Raw genomic sequence first — 16618 nt, forward strand, 5'->3', positions numbered from 1 at the left:
TCATTCATCCTGTGCTACTTCTGAAAGCCTTAAGGCGGGGATCACATAGCCAGCGGCAAGCGTAACGCAACGCTCAGACCATGATAATAATCCAAAACATTCTATCTCGTTTCTAAGTTACGCTGCGGTCAACGTTGTTTCTAGAGACGGTTATCTTTGTTGTTACGTTTTTAGACGAATCGGATTGGTGAAAATACCTGAACATTCTAAAACTGACATTGATGAGCCGAGCATTGCGCTTCAAAGTTGAACCAAGTTCAACGCTCAGTTTGCTCAATGCTAGCGTTACGCCAGCGCTGTCACCGGTCCGCTGCCGAACCATAGCAAACAATAGGAAACCTGCCGCTTGCCGCTGGCTAGTGTGATCCCCGCCTAAGTGTTCCTCTCATCCTCTTGACCACACATGATTGGGCTCATACCCTATAAGTGTCCCTGACCTGACACCATGTCTTTGGAAGTCTCTCCTGCATGAGCACCAATTTGATTGCAATTAATTCAATTATTCAAGAACGATTACATCTGTGCACTCTAAACTATTCATAACACATTGTTCATGCAGTCCCCAAGGTCTCTAAATATATTATACAGTATATTGCCTCTTCTGCTTTCCATAGTGTTTCCATATGAGTTAGTTTTGGCAGTTTGTCTTTCTTTTCTGTTGTTCTTGTACCTTGGCCTTATCCTTTTTAAATACCTACAGTGTTTAGGGTTTACTTACCAAGAGCAGAGTTTTTCAAAACCTGGACATGTCCACTGGGCTCTTTCTTTCCCCTTCTTAGCACGGTCACAATCTACTTTGTTCTTTTTTCAGTCAATGACCAAAATGTTCTCTCTGATATGCTGTGCGGTGCCAAACATCTACCACCACTGCTGCCAAGTTTCATTGAATGCGAAGACACATCCTTAGGGATTACTAGTTGGTCCTGCCAAAAGACGGATGTTCCCCTGGAGGGCATAGTCGGGACGATTGTTTAACCCTTGAGACGATCGTGAGGAAGGAGATGTAGCATTTTAAAATGTCATGTAAGAGAGTCATCAGTGACTCAGAGCTAGACAAATGAATGTCACTTTGAAGTTCTCCCCCTTTCTTTCCCTTGTCCTTGTACGGACACTTAAACAGAATGTTTGTTGCCACCACCCACACTTTGTGGGGTATGGCTATTCCTAAATCATAACCAAAACCCCAATTTCTTCTAATCCATTTTTATTGATGTGGTGTCAAAGGGGTTTGCAGAACCCAGAATAGTCTAAACCCCCCAGAGCAAGGACTAGAGTCGTTTAGAGTGCCTGTTAAGACAGCATTGGGTGGAATTGATCAGAATGGACCACAGCGTATTGGACTTTTTATCTCGTTTTTCCAGAACTGCTTTTTTTTTTATTGTGTGAGAAAACTCCAACCTCTCACTCAAAATGCAGTGCTAATGAAAGAGTAGCAGACTAGTCAGCACATTAGGTGTTGGAAGCTGTAGTCCCGTGTCTCAGAGTAATGCATGTGTAATCTGACCGTGGCTATCCAGCACACGCTGCTCTCAGACTCTCAGCCAATGAATTGACACACTGTCTGCTGAAGAGCACACCAACCTTGCTACATTGCCATGGGACAGGAAAAAAACACACGATGCCTCAGCACTATCAGGCCTGCGCTGAAGCCATATTAATAAGCCACAGAGCTTCGGACGGATCCGTTTCAGTACAATCAGAGGAAGAGGAAGAGTGGTTCATCATAGCCCAGCAGGCTAACGTGCTGGAACCGGTTCAAGAATTAGTTCTCTGTGTTTCAAAAAGAGCTAGCAATGGCCCTGTGACCTGCCACTGACCCTCCTGTGGCTGTTTTGCTGAGCTCCTGACATGACTCCAACACCACCAGCCCGACCTCCAAAACAACTGACAACAATAAATAAAAACTCCATTCCGTGTTCCTTATTTCCTCCTGCCCCTGCCAGTTTAATTCAGCTTTCCGGTCTCTCTATTCCCCCCTCTTGCCTCTGCAATCTAAACTCAATGCGCCAGAAACGCGGCACGCAGCTATTCTCCACGGCCGTGGCTAGCCCCACACACCCCCACCCCCCTCCACCCCTGCCAAAGCGCTTGACGAATGTGGCTATTTATATTTTCCAGGCTTTATTCCAAGCAAACAAACGAGCCAGAAGGAGACAGGTCTGCAGCAGTACAGTCGCTGAAGCCTTCCACCTACAGGGAGTTTCAGAGGGGCTTTTTTTTTTGCCCTCTTCTCCATCTTTCTCTTCTTATCCCTCTTTCTTTCACCCTCTCCCTCCCTCTCTCTCACTCTCTCTTTTTGAGGGAAGGCAAAGGGTAGAGTAAGCAGCATCCCGGGGGGAGTTGGGTTGTGTCTTGTGTTTTTTTTCTGTGAGAAGAGTTATAACGGAAGGAATGTGCCAGGGCAGCAGTGGCACAGGGGTATTAAAGCGGCAGATGTATGGCACACATTCACATCTTGCCCGCGAGTGGAGCGACAAAAGGCCGCAGAGGTGGGGACGGTCCTGGCGCACGGTGACTGAACTGGAAAAACCTCCTCCTACTACGCCTCAGTGGTCAGCGGAAACCGGAGATACAGTGCTGTGCCTGCGAGTTGGAGAAGATTGGGACAGAAGTAAAATATGAACCCAATAACAGAGAAGTACAAAAGTAAAGTACAACAAAATATAACTAAATAGCAATAGTGAATCACAGTTGATTGAAAAGAATTCGATTTCAGCAGCACTGGTGGTTCAGATGATTTCTGACTACTCGTACAAAGCCACAAATAATGTTACGAGGCTTGATTACAGTCTGAATCAACAGAAGAATCAGCCAAGTGTTTAATTTCGCCCTCCAAATGGTGTGCACAGTCGGCTTTGTTTGCTGGTGGTTTGCTCATTGTCCTCCCCGTTAGTGAAAACACAATTATCATCACATGGAGAAAACATCTCATATTTTACACGTCCTCATGACTGTGCACACATGTACTGCTGGTGTCTACATTGTGTACTGCCGATGGTTTGCTCATTTATTTTATTCCCCGTTGGTGAATTGTCATCGCTCCTCCTCCTCCTCTCCTCTCCTCATATCCCTCACTCCATGTCTTCCTTGTCCTCCATGCACGTGTACCTCCCTGCTCTCCTGTTCTTGCTTCTGTTCTTTCTTTAGGTGTTCTATCCCCCCCCACCCCACTCCCGCCCCCCTCCCCCGCCTTTCTAATCCTTCCCACACCTCCACCTCACCTCATTCGATACTCTCATCTCTCTTTCGTTCTTATCTCTCTCAGCCCATCTTGATCTCCTCCTCTCATTCCACTTTATCTCTCGCTCCATCTATCCCTCCCCTCTGCACTCTCATTCCCGTTCCCTCGTCTCTACCTCCCACTATTCTGCCCTTTTCACTCTCCATTCTATCTCTCTCTATTCTCTCTTTTCGTCATCTCTCGCTTTACTTACCCCTTCTCTCTCTCTCCCTCTCTCTCTATTTCCCTCTCTTTCTTTCTCAACACAGCTACTCTCTCCCCCTCTCTCTCTCGCTCTCTCTCTCTCTCTCTCTCTCTCTCTCTCTCTCAATACGCTTACTCTCTCAACCTTTCTCTTTCTGAACACACTTACTCTCTCTCACCCTCTCCCTCTCTTCTTTCTTTCCCAACACAGCTACTCTCTCTCTCTCTCTCTCTCTCTCTCTCTCTCTCTCTCTCTCTCTCTCTCTCTCTCTCTCTCTCTCTCTCTCTCTCTCTCTCTCTCTCTCTCTCTCTCCGGTCCCTCCTTTGATTACAATCTCCCTCTGTGCCCCTGTCCCAGGTGGGGGCGGCTGGTCACCTGCGGGAGAGGACCAGCGGCCGTGGCTGCAGGTGGACCTGCGGGAGCGGGTGGAGGTCAGCGCGGTGGCCACGCAGGGCCGCTGGGGCAGTCAGGACTGGGTGGGCCAGTACCAGCTGCTGTACAGTGACTCTGGACGGGCCTGGAGGCAGTACCGCCACAGCGACGTGCTGTGGGTGAGTCAGGGCTGACTTAAGCCGGCCTGTATTTCCCTCTACAAGAGGTGCAGCTGAGAGAGAGAAACATGTGTGTGTGTGTGTGTGTGTGCGTGTGCGCGTGTGTATGTCTCTCTCTGTGTGTGTTTGTGTGTGTGTGTGTGTGTGTGTGTGTGTGTGTGTGTGTGTGTGTGTGTGTTTATGTCTCTCTGTGTGTGTGTGTGTGTGTGTCTGTATGCAGTGGTGCCTGTGCCATTATACAGCTGAGGATTGTACTGTATGTGTGAGACTGTTTGTGAATGCATTTGTGGGAGGATATGGTTTTGCCAGTCATGTAAATGTGTGTCTCCTCTGCCAATCTGTATTTGGACTGTACAATCACACAGTTTTAAATGGTGTGTGTTTGTTTATGTGTGAGCGTGCAAGTGTGTGTGTGTGTGTGTGTGCGTGCGTATGTGTGTATCAGCTGATCTGACATTCTTCCTAATGGGGCTCGTACCTCAATGACACCATCAACGAAGAACAGTATAGCCTGCTGAGAATGGTTTTGTGCTATTAACTTGAACTCAGTCGCTAGTCACAGTATGAAGCACATCGGGTGATATTTCTCATAACAACCATATACTGAAACAATAACTGAGCTCAGCTAGCACTTGCATACACAATCAGTACATGGGGAAAACATTTAATATTTTCACATCTTTATAAATAACTATGCCCATGTACATGCCATTGTTCACTCTAAGAATTGATCCATAACAAGGCACAGTAATTGGCAGAAAGTCAGACGTTTCTCTCACCACAGGATTTTGACTGACACAGTGTGAGGTGAACTTTGGGAACAGATATAGTACATGGTTGATTTGCTGCAGAGTCAGTATTGTCTGAATGTATCACACTTTAAGCTGTCAGTGTGGAGTTGATGAGACAAATGACTTGTTAATTAAGTTTTGCTCAAAAAAAGAGTAATTAGCGACCATGAGCAGTTGTCCTTCAACAGGGTTGTTTACTTCGAGTAGTTAATCATGTGAAGGTATTTAGAGCTGATGAGGACTGTGGAGACCACTGGAGACTGTTGAAGGACTCGGCATTTTTTAGCTCGTTTTTCATTCCTTTCTTTTCTTTGGTCCTGAGCATGTCGTGAGTGGATTTTGTTAGTGCTTCTGGTCTGACAGCTAATTCATGTCTATCTTACACACAAACTCCACAATGACTTTTGTCTTCAAATAATGACACATTTCCACCTGTCATGACAAAGAGCCTGTGAAGCTGGTGTGTGTATAGTTTTGTAGTTACTGTCCTTGCTTTGCTGTACTGTGTAGAACATAGCATGATCAGTGTCTACAAAACCCCATACAAGAAGACAGGGAAGTCTCTTTTGGAGGTGCTAGCCGTGCTGCTACGTTAGGTTTGGTGAATTGGCACGGCTTCAGTAAGTGAATCTAGCACCATCTGTTTGCTTGGTCACCAGGGTATAAGAAATGCACCGCCCAACAAAAGCATTTAATTAAGAGGCAGCACCGTTGAAATAATCATTAACGAAGAAGCACGGTTATCCAAGCCACAGAACTGTTTTAGCAGCTAGTCCATGTCATATGTTTGGTTTTGTACTACAGATGATAACTGCAAGCCGTTGTTTAGTCTCCATACTTCTCAGCTATGGTTTGCTTTGTCTGAGCAAACTTGTAAATGCCCCTGAAGCAAAAGATTAGTCATGGCTCTGTGTCACCCTTGATTGTGGACACATCTCAGTGAACAAACAGCAGACCCACAATCAGATATTAGATGAACAGACTCATGATTTAATTTCTACCCTCCCTCTCTCTCACTCTCACTCTCTCTCACTCTCACTCTCACTCTCACTCTCACTCTCACTCTCACTCTCACTCTCACTCTCACTCTCTCTCTCTCTCCTCTTCTCTCTCTCTCTCTCTCTCTCTCTCTCTCTCTCTCTCTCTCTCTCTCTCTCTCTCTCTCTCTCTCTCTCTCTCTCTCCTCTCTCTCTCTCTCTTTGTTTTCCCTCCTCCACCCCCTGTCTCACAACACTCAGTCTCCTCTCCCACTCTTACTCTTTTCTCTCACCCTCCTTTCTCACCCCTCGCTCACTCTCTCTCTCTCTCTCTCTGCATAACTTCCATATGCTATTGACTTTAAATACATTCTCATGCAATAAAACATATTTGGCATAATGATAACCATAGGTGGCAAGAAGTAAACGCAAATAAAGCTCAAGTGTCATAAATAAATGAGTCATAAGTGTCTCATAGTTGATCACACTTGTTTTAAATGATGTGATACAACCAACATAAGCCAGAGCGCAAATAAATTGTTTAACATTACAGTCCTTCGATTTTGTTGCCTAGGTGACACAGAACATGGTTTTCAATGGGATTCTTCCCAGACTGACCTGCAGAGCAAAGTAAAATTTGCTACCAGATTCGTCTGGGTTCGTGCCCCTCTCCACACACACAACCACACACCAGTGAAGGAGACACACACACACACACACACACACACACACACACACACACATCACTAAAGGAGACATTCTTAAGGGGATTCAGCTCCCTAAGAAGCATCTCTCTGAGGGCAGCCTTCTCTTTGGTCATGTGCATTTTTTTTTTTTTTTTTTTTAAAGAGAGCATATCCAGGGGGCTGTGCATGCACACGCACACATACAGACGCAAGTGCACACACACATACACAGACACACACACACACACACACACACACACACACACACACACACACTTGCACACCCACAGAACGCGCTCGCGGACGGCTTTAGCGGGAGAGCCAATTAAAGCGCAGTCAGTCACTTCTCACTTCCCTCTCTTTCCCTCCCACTCTCCGGCTGTTTCACCTGCGCGCCGGCGCATTACGCCCGCTCCACCAAGCACACGAGGAGCACTCAGAGCACGGAGGAGTCTGGGCTCCTGTATGAAGGAGAGAGAGAGGGAGAGAGGGGGGGGGGGGGAGAGAGACAGAGGGAGAGAGAGAGAAAGAAAGAGAAAGAGAGAGAGAGAGAGAGAGAGAGGGAGAGGGGGGAGAGAGAGAAAGAAAGAGAAAGAGAGAGAGAGAGGGAGAGAGGGAGAGAGGGACAGGGGGGAGAGACAGAGGGAGAAAGAGAGAGAGAGAGAGAGAGGGGGAGGGAGAGAGAGAGAGAAAGGCATTGAGAGAGTGCACAAAACGAGTACAAAACAATAATGAATGTTTTAGATTTGGCTCGACACAAGTCAACCATGTACATAAGACAAGTGAAAGTTGGCATGTTTGAGTGTGTGTGTGTGTGTGTGTGTGTGTGTGTGTGTGTGTGTGTGTGTGTGTGTGTGTGTGTGTGTGTGTGTGTGTGTGGTGTGTGGTGTGTGTGTGTGTGTGTGTGTGTGAGTGGTGTGTGTGGTGTGTGTCTGTGTGTGTGTGTCTGTGTTTGTCCCCCTCTGATTAAAAAGCCGGTTCCTGGGTGCCCTTGGCGTGGCTGTTGTATTGTGTGGGTAATGAGGCATGTCTGAGGGCGGCGTGACTTTAAAGAGGAACACAGTGCACCGGTGCCATCCCTCTCTCTACCTTCCTCCTCCCCTTTGTCACCGAACAGATACAGGCAACCCACTGGGCGCACCAGGGGCACACATGAAGAGAGAGAGAGAGAGAGAGAGAGAGAGAGAGAGAGAGAGAGAGAGAGAGAGAGAGAGAGAGAGAGAGAGAGAGGGAGAGAGAGAGAGAGAGAGAGAGAGAGAGAGGGAGGAGAATGGAGGGTGCTCTATTCTATGAAACACTTATCAAGAATGCCATGACCTAGGACAGGGAGGGGTATTTCAGGATGTTAGAGAAGAAAAGGTGAATGGGTTATCTAACATAGGGGTTCTCTAGAAAAAAACTGATGTGGTTTTGTTGTTACTATTGACAGAAGGGCTTGTTGAAATGCACAGCTTGACTAAATTGAAGATTGAAATGCAACAAAAAAACTCAAAGTAAAGATTCAACCCATTTGACGACACATAAATGGCTCAAACTGTAATGGTCTGTTTTTTTATATTCATATGTTATGGAATAGTTTGGCTATCATACAGTAATTGACTGAGGGAGTAGATGAAGAAGGCTTAAATGCAAGTCCTGTTGGTCACATTGCAATGGCCACATTTGCATATTATCAGCCTTTGGTCACACACTTTCCCCCATGTTTTTTTTTCATAATTCATGTTCTTTCAGTTCACTTTGGTCCTATTTCATCTCTCCATCTTCACTCTTTTTTCGAAGTTTGACATTCTGAATAGCGCAAAGTCAACTATACTTAAATACATTGCGCTAGCTGTTCCCTAAAGGCAACTCATTCAAACGCCAGCATGTATCAATCCGTCACCATCACAGCTGCATACTCGGCGGTGCCGTTATAAAAGTGTAGAATTCGGTCAACCACTGAATAGCAACTCAGAATGAAATGCAGAGACGCATGTAGTGCTCATTATGTTGGGCTACTGCTGGCAGCACAAGAGTTCAGTAAATCACTGGAGCTCTTAACACAGGAACCATGTACTGTAGGTGCCGGAGATTATAACTTTGCTCTGATTTGAGAAGGCACCTGATGACTTGTGACTGAGGCTGGTAAGCCACATACTGTGTAATAAGGAGGTAGGTTCGTGTTTCTGTTCTGTTCAGAGTGGAGGAAGAATAGTGGTGGAAGTACTGTAAGCACATCTGATCTGACCTTGCTAAATGTCCCTCTGTTCAACAGAGAATGCTGTTTATTTTAGACTGTAAACTGTTTAGACATTAAAGCCATCTGTAGTAATGCGGCCTGGGAAGGCCGCTGTGAGCCGACAGCATGGCCAGCCGCTGTGGATACTCTCTTTCCCAGCAAAGATGAAAGCTCGTTATCTGCCAATCACAAACATGATGCAATACATACGCAGAAAGAACGAAAGCGAGGGAGCGAAAGGAAAGGAGAAAGACAGAGAGAGAGAGAGCGATGGAAGGAGAGATGGAGGTGGTGGTGGGGGAGGGGGGTAATGAGGTGTGGGCGTTGTAATTCGGCTCTGTGAAGTGGACTCATTTAGGAGGCAGTTTAAAAAAGCGGGCTGGAAGACAAAGGGGCCAGCACTCATCTGAGCCATTGAAAGCTCTACGCTAGCGCCGGTACTGCTGCCTCTGCCTCTGCCTTTGCCGGCTGTGCTTCCGATCCCACCAACGCAGCAGCCGCAGCAACCAAACATAAGGAACCAAATGAAATATTCAAGAGCAGAGTCTCTGTTACTCTGCAACACACACTACACTACGACTAAGAGAAAAATATCTGAAATTCTCCTCTATTCAAAAACGTTTTTTTTTTTTTCCAAAGGGCTGCCTTCCTTTACTAAAACGGCATGCAAATCCATTTAGAGAACATCAACAAAGCCATATATAGACTAAAGCAAGTTTTTTCCAAATAATGAAGCATATTTAATCTGTGAGGTCATATGAAAATGAATTAGCTTGCCTTAGAGCGCTTTGGCAAAAGCAAACATAGGGAGTTCAAGAGTGTCTCTAAAGCATGACTGTATTACATTCCTTTAAGCACACCTTTGAAAAGAGTACTCATTTAATCAAAACATTACACACAGTTCACACAACCACACACCCATGTAATAGAATACCTCAGATCTTTTGCCAAAGGAGACACTTCAGTAAAAACCATACAATTGTTTATAACCATTCCGCTACTGTATGGCACACTGGAATATGATTTTGTTTTGTTGAATTAATCACTGAAAGTTGTAATCATACCAAATCCACAGAACCATAAACTTGTTCTCAGCCTTTGTCTTTCAAACACAACCAATCAAAATGGCACACTTATTCACCAGGTTGTCACACTCATATCTCTCAAGTACAAATAATCATGGCTTTGCTCAACAAATTATTACCTTCATAGGCATGGATAAATGCAGTGTCTCGCCCCCACCCACCAACATTCACACACACACACACACACACACACACACACACACACACACACACACACACACACACACACACACACACACACACACACACACACACACATGCAATTAAAAACTGTTAAGCCGATAATTGGTGTACAGTATAGTTCTGTAGATTTGGTATGGTTCATAATTATGGTGATTCAGTGACAAATTTCAGAAACTGAAAACATTCTGAATGTAAGCAGTTGAAAAAAAAACATTCATTAGGATAAATGATTGCTTGTGAGATTTTGTTTTGCTATATTTACTGTAATGTTTCATTTCACAGAATATATGGGGTATTTTGCATTTTGTGTGAGACCAACATGTGGATTTGGGTGTTGAGCTCTGAAAAAAAAAAAAAAAAAAAAAACCTGTCAAACTGTAACAACCCCCACACCTTGCTACAGTTACTGCAATGAACCCCCCTCCTCCACAACAAGCTCCCCTTCGCCTCCTCACTCTCACTCTTACTCTCACCGCAATGTCGGTTGCTTTCCATATCTGTTGAAGACAGGTGAACTTACATGTTGGCTTTTTCAGTGCTTTGATTTGATTTGTGTGTTTACAGTTAAGTGCCGAAGTGTCTTTACACCTGATGGCTGTGTTTGATCAATTGAGTCATGCGTGTGGCATTTTGAAAGGTGGTGCTTTGATACGCCAAAGAAGTGACACTATGTTAGATTTGCTGTACCTAAAAGTCTGATTTGTGTTTTAGCAAACTACTGCAGTGTTTTGCCAAAATGTGATGCTGAGAATTTATTAATAGTTGTGCAGGTCTGAGTTGAGATTTTGTTGTTTGAGGTTAAGATTTCAGTCATTGTGGGTTTAAAAAAAAAAAAAAAATGAACACAGCCATGTAGCAAGTATAATTAATGCATAACTGCCAAATGTGATAGCTCACTGAATTTTAAATATTGAGCCAGAGTCCCTAAAAGCCAGAGGCAAGCAAGTTTTATTTTTTTTCTCGTGGAGCACCTGGACTTTATGGACTTGTTGATGAGCTGCTGGCCGTTCTCTGTGGGGATATCTCCTGATCTACCTGCTCCTTCTGCCCGCTGCGTTTGAATTGCTGTGACACCTCGTATTGACTTAAAGTGCCTCCCGTTTGCTTTGGACTTACTGTGACAGCCTTGGGGATCGATTCAACTTGGCTCGGCAGCACAGACAGTTTGCCCAGAGTTTGCCCCAATACTCCAGGTGTGTCCCACCTGCACAACCACACACACACAAACACACACACACACACACACACACACACACACACACACACACACACACACACACACACACACACACACACACACACACACCCACACACACACTCACCCACACCCACACACACACACACACACATACACACACACTCGATCGATACATTTCATTTTAGAGAACATTGCTTTCCTCTCTATAACACTGTAGATGTTGGAAAAAGCACTCTTGAGGAAGTTGCAAGGAACAGATTAACCTGCAGCAAAGCATTAAAAACCCAAACAAAATGAAATAGGGCAATGGAGCATTTCCCCCTTTTCAAAAAAATGTCCCCAGAATACAAGTCAGTGTTAAGTGTGATATAAAGGCTGTGGATCAATAAGGCTGGACAGTGCTATTGACCTGAGACTTTGGAGCCGTGTGACTTTCCAAAGTTTGCCGAGATTCATTCTCAACGCTCCGACTTTCTCACGCCACGTTCCCTTCAAACTTTCCCTTTATTACCCAGCTGCTCTCCGGCCAGGGTGGAGAGTTAGCAGGTCATGATTTCCAAAAAGGTCAATTGAAAGAAATGAACACTCGACGGCATTCGCCCCGCAGGTCTTCCAGCTGATACATTATTCCAGCGCTCCACTTGTACACACACACTCGGACGGCACAAACCCCACCTTTTGTGAGGCCGTAATAGGATTTGGGTGTGCGAATTAGCGCGCGTTTGTAAAATCGATGCCATCGACTCGTCCCGTTTTTACCTTGAGATGCGATCAGGGGGCGGACTGGCAGCGAACATTCATCACGACGCGACAGGGCCCCATTATGTGGCGCTAAAAAGGTCAATCAAATCAAAAACATGTTTATGGATATTTCTCATGCCCTTTTCAGAGTGGCGGCTTTCGTATCTGTCTCGCTAAAAAGTCATTTCACAATCCATTACGTGTGATTAGCGGCTCTCCCCAGCCGAGACGGCCCGTCCGAAGAGCGCCCGCGACCTCCCAAGGGATATCGATCAGCGTGAGATAATTCTGTCCCCTTCCAAGTAATCAGATAATCGGGATGCTAAACTAGACTATTCTACACTGGCCTCATTCAAGCCCTGAAACCAGAATGGATTTTTTACAACAATGGAGGGATGTGAATAAAAAAAGGACTTTATTCATATTCAAAGACTCTCAAGCACACAAACCTATCTGTGCCTGTGTTATATTATCCGCTCGGTTACACCGATTCACATCCGTTAGTTAAATATAAAGAACGATCTCTGGTTCCAGCTAAAGTTCGTTTCAAGACACCGTATCTCGTTCAGATGTAAGGGGCACGTCAGCGCTACAGGGTTACTTGAGTCAGACTGAAGATTGACTTGACAGCTACTGTCATCATGCTCATCACAACACACAATGTCAAAGAGAGTGATAGTGCTGTGGGAAGACTTCCAGTGCCTGTTGCATAGGTCAGATTCCTTTTCTACATGTACTGTAAGTTTAAGTTCAGGTTTATACTCAAAAAATGGTTCATCAACAATGACATTTCTTGTGCTCAAGAGCTAGCTCAACTTTAACGAATAAATTAAATAGTAGTAATTGAAAAGGTATGTTAGTGTGTGTAGTGTATGTGCATTTGTTTGAAGTGTCTGTGTGTGTGTGTGTGTGTGTGTGTGTGTATGGGGGGGGTGTAACACCTCACGGGATCAAAAAAGGATACTACTACGTAACACAAGTGAATAGGGGTGTAGCGGCAAAAAACAAGTTTCAGGTTTTTCCAATAACCCTTTCCTATTCTTGTTTCTACCACCTTGAGAATGTGGGCACAGGGTCAGACTCGCGACCCAGATCCAATAAATCCAAGAGAGTAGTTGCTCGATGCTTGTTGATATTTATTGTAAAGAAATAATGAAATATAAAAATAAAATGTGCAAATTGCTTTGAAATGTCCATATATCTGTTTGTAGCTTTGTCGGGATCCAGGCCGAGGTCGAAAGACTGTATTGCTTGGCACGCCTTCTCCCGCTCATGCGCTATGCTCTCCAATTCATGGGGTGGCACCCTCTCCACCTGTGGAAGGAGCACTCCCAGTGGCAACAAAAGAGAAATAAGTAAATCATGAAAACAAATAATAAGCTTAAATGCGGCTCCTACAAGGGGAGTAATGGGAGGAGGGGCATGTAGGAATGGGGTGTGTTGTGGGTGAGATGATGAAATGGTGTGTGTGTATGGGGGTGGGGGGGGTAAACTGTGTGTGTGTATGTGTGTGTGTGTGTGTGTGTGTGTACTCCGGTCAGGTATTCTCAAGCGCTTTAGAATCTTTGATCGTAAAAGCCGTTGTTGCCTAGTCTGGCTATCACCACACTAAGCTGAATCTTTTAAGATGGAACGTTTGTCTAGGGAGTCTGCGCTTTATTTCTATTGCACAAGAGGCGTGAATCGATCAATGGGCATAGTTCAAATGATTCTGTATGCATTTGGATAGTCCTTCATCCAATCAGACCAACGAATCAGGTGCTCCTTTTGGATAAGCTAGTTGTGATTGGACCCAGTAAACGTGTCTCCAGCCTGAACTGCAGGGCGAAATCCAAATCGCCGACAGATCAGGCTAGATTTGGCCTAGTTGCCTACTTTTCCTTGAGAAGACACAGAAGTCAATCCGAATGACTGTATACAGGGCTGTTCTTTTGGAATGGGAGTGGACTATGTTACCTCTTTCATTAATTTCTGCTCAGATTAGGAATTTTCAGTCTGATTGAGGTGTTTATATGACATGTTTTTGTTCTGATTGAGCCATTCCATTTCTTATCAGCAAGTGTCCATGTAAACATGGCTAGTGTAAGATTATGTGAGTGTGTGTGTGGGTGTGTGTGTTCACTCCTGAGTATGTGCATATGGTCACATTCAATAGTCAAATGTAATCATTCAGGCAAAAAAATAAAAAATGGTCACAGCAAATATTCTGAGAAACCCTGGCGAGTCTTGTTGATACACGTTGTCAGGCTGGATTATCATGGCAAATCTTCCTGCAGATCCCACTCAGTCCGAAACCTTAAAGCTTAATCCCTCCTTCAGAAAGAAAGCCTGAAAACGGCCAGACAAATTGGCTTTTTTTTTTTTTTTTTTTTTTTTTTCAAGAGAGACACATGAGTATAGTGTGAAGATAGAGAAGCTAGCACTCAATTATCAGTGGCGCAGCTCTGTTTGGGTATTAAACCCAGAGCCTTTCCTGTTGTTCGTGGCGTGCTCTACCAGCCACAGAGGAAGGTGCACCCTCACCCTGGCTCTGACCCCCTGCTATAATCCTGAGAAGCCTGCCGCTTTCAGCTCCCGCTCGCTGTTTTATTTGATTTTATTTATTTATTTTAGGATAATCCCGCTGCGTCTTTTTTTTTGGTTTTGTTTCTCTCTTTCTCCCTTTCTTTTCATTCTTCTTTCCCCCTTTTTATATTCCTCCACACTTCTTAGGGTTTGTTTCTGCTCTGTGTTTTTTTCCCTCCTCCCTGTGCTTTTCTTTCTTTCTTTCATTCTTTCTTTCTTTTCCTCCTCACCACACTCTCTTTTCCTCTTCTCGCCCTTCATGCATTAAGACTGCTGGAAGCTGATGGAGCTTTTGTTCCGAGTGGAGATTAAGCTCTGAAGTCGGAGGCCTTGAATGGAGGAGGTGAATTATTTGCAAATTAAGTTGCCGTGCCTCTATCTGAGCCAAAGTGAAGGGGATTTGATGGAAGAATACCACTACACCCCTGCAGATGCATAAAAGCACCAAACTGCTTTCAGCGGCAGCCTAAAAAGCACTTACAGGCATGCCCAACTCCCTACTCATCAGGGATTCAGCCATCCTTTTCATTACCTTAATTCAGAGAGAAATGAATTGTTTTATTCATCTTTTATTCAGAGACAACTGAGGGTTAAATGACAGAGCCGCTGCTTGCTACTTTAAATGTTTCCAGAAAGATAGACATGCTGATACTCCCAGAACAAGCTCTTTGTGGTTTACAACTGCGCTAACAGAACCTTATACTCTACACAGTGAGCTTGCCTGTGTGGTTGTATTGTATTCTTCATAGATACCATTATGCATATGAACACCCTGATTATATTCATTGTATGGGTGGTTGAGTGCTCTTACACTGTTCGTGTGAAACCCGTCTTTCAACAGGCCATTTCAGACTCTCGTGAAGTCATTACACATTTTATCCATTGTTGGCAATGCATTTCACTTGAGCATTTTGAACAGCACCTTTTCTCTCTTTCATTCCTTCTCTCTCTTTCAGTCCATCACACTATGAACGTAATGGACTTCTATCTTCCCCTCTGATTCAGCATTGGAGCGAATAGGTCTGATATGCTAGCATGACCCTGCTCACCTAGATCATCTCTCAGGGAGATGCAAACTAGTTTGGATTTTTCCAGGCTACCAGTATGCTTGACAGTAGACAAAAGTTAATGATAGATAGATAGATAGATAGATACTTTATTGATCCCCAAGGGGAAATTCAAGAATCTATAAAGAAAGCAAATTATTAGTTGGTGAATCTAAACTAAATTAATACATTAGTTTCAAGTTCAAGATTAGTTTTTTTGTCTTGTATCCGTAAAAGGATTTATCAGCAATGAAATGTCTTGCTATCTCAACTTTAGAGAAGACATTATATAGTAGTAATACAACAAAAAGTATATGAGAGTGTGTGATTCTACTGTATGTGTGTGTGTGTGTGTGTTCTTGAGTATGTGCACATGTTCATGCATGTGTTTGTGTTCAGTTTATGAATGCGTCTGTGTATGGGGGGTTGGTTGGGGTATGGTGTGTGTTGGGGGGTGTGGTGAAATGGTATGTGAGAGTGAGTGTGTGTGTGTGTGGGGGGGGATGCAAGTGCAAAAACGAGGGGGAAAAAGAAAAACACTGATGGAGTATGAAGTTGATAAGATTAGGTATGAGGAAGAGTATGTCAGGTGAGCATCCTGATGGCTTGTAGATAGAAACTGTCTCTGTATTTGCTACCACTGGTCCGCATGCTCTTGTTGTACCTTCCACCAGATACCACACTAAGCTTGATAATGACTTTTGGAGGGCATGGAAAGGAAAGCTACAATCTGGTCCATTAAACTGAACTACAAAGAACCCCACATCACAGTAATCATCGAGTCCAATTGAAATGTGGCTGTGGAGAATACTGTGCTGTGTTGTTCCTCATCTCATCTATTCCATCTCGCTCATAAACTGCCACTCTTCCCTGCTCCACCTCAGCCAGTCAGAGTCCAATTTTCCCTACACAGATGCACGGAAATACAACGTTCTTATTGATGTGTACAATTCAGCTCATGGAACAGTTCGTCTTACATATGTTCCATAGATGCAGTGAGAAAAAGGTTTTGTAAGTGATGCTTTAACATTATTATATGACGCAACCATGTTCTGTAAACAAATCTCTCCAGATGCAATATTTATCATAGCAAGGTTATTACCTTTGAACTGGTAAAGCCCTGGAATTGTGTCACTAGTTCTCCATATGCCA

General features: G+C 44.4%; 1 protein-coding gene across 1 annotated transcript in view; it reads left to right on the forward strand.

Annotated features, from left to right (window-relative positions):
- The first annotated feature begins 2391 nt into the window (after positions 1-2391).
- cntnap5l (contactin associated protein family member 5 like) overlaps positions 2392-16618 on the forward strand; it is a 46020-nt gene continuing 31793 nt past the window's right edge. The window contains exons 1-2 of the mRNA XM_062528572.1: positions 2392-2611; positions 3783-3976. Of these exons, the coding sequence (XP_062384556.1) occupies positions 2392-2611; positions 3783-3976 (414 nt within the window). The remainder of the gene's footprint in view (positions 2612-3782; positions 3977-16618) is intronic.

This window comes from Sardina pilchardus, chromosome 23, assembly GCF_963854185.1.
Source record: "Sardina pilchardus chromosome 23, fSarPil1.1, whole genome shotgun sequence".
In the NCBI taxonomy this organism is placed as follows: Eukaryota; Metazoa; Chordata; class Actinopteri; order Clupeiformes; family Clupeidae; genus Sardina; species Sardina pilchardus.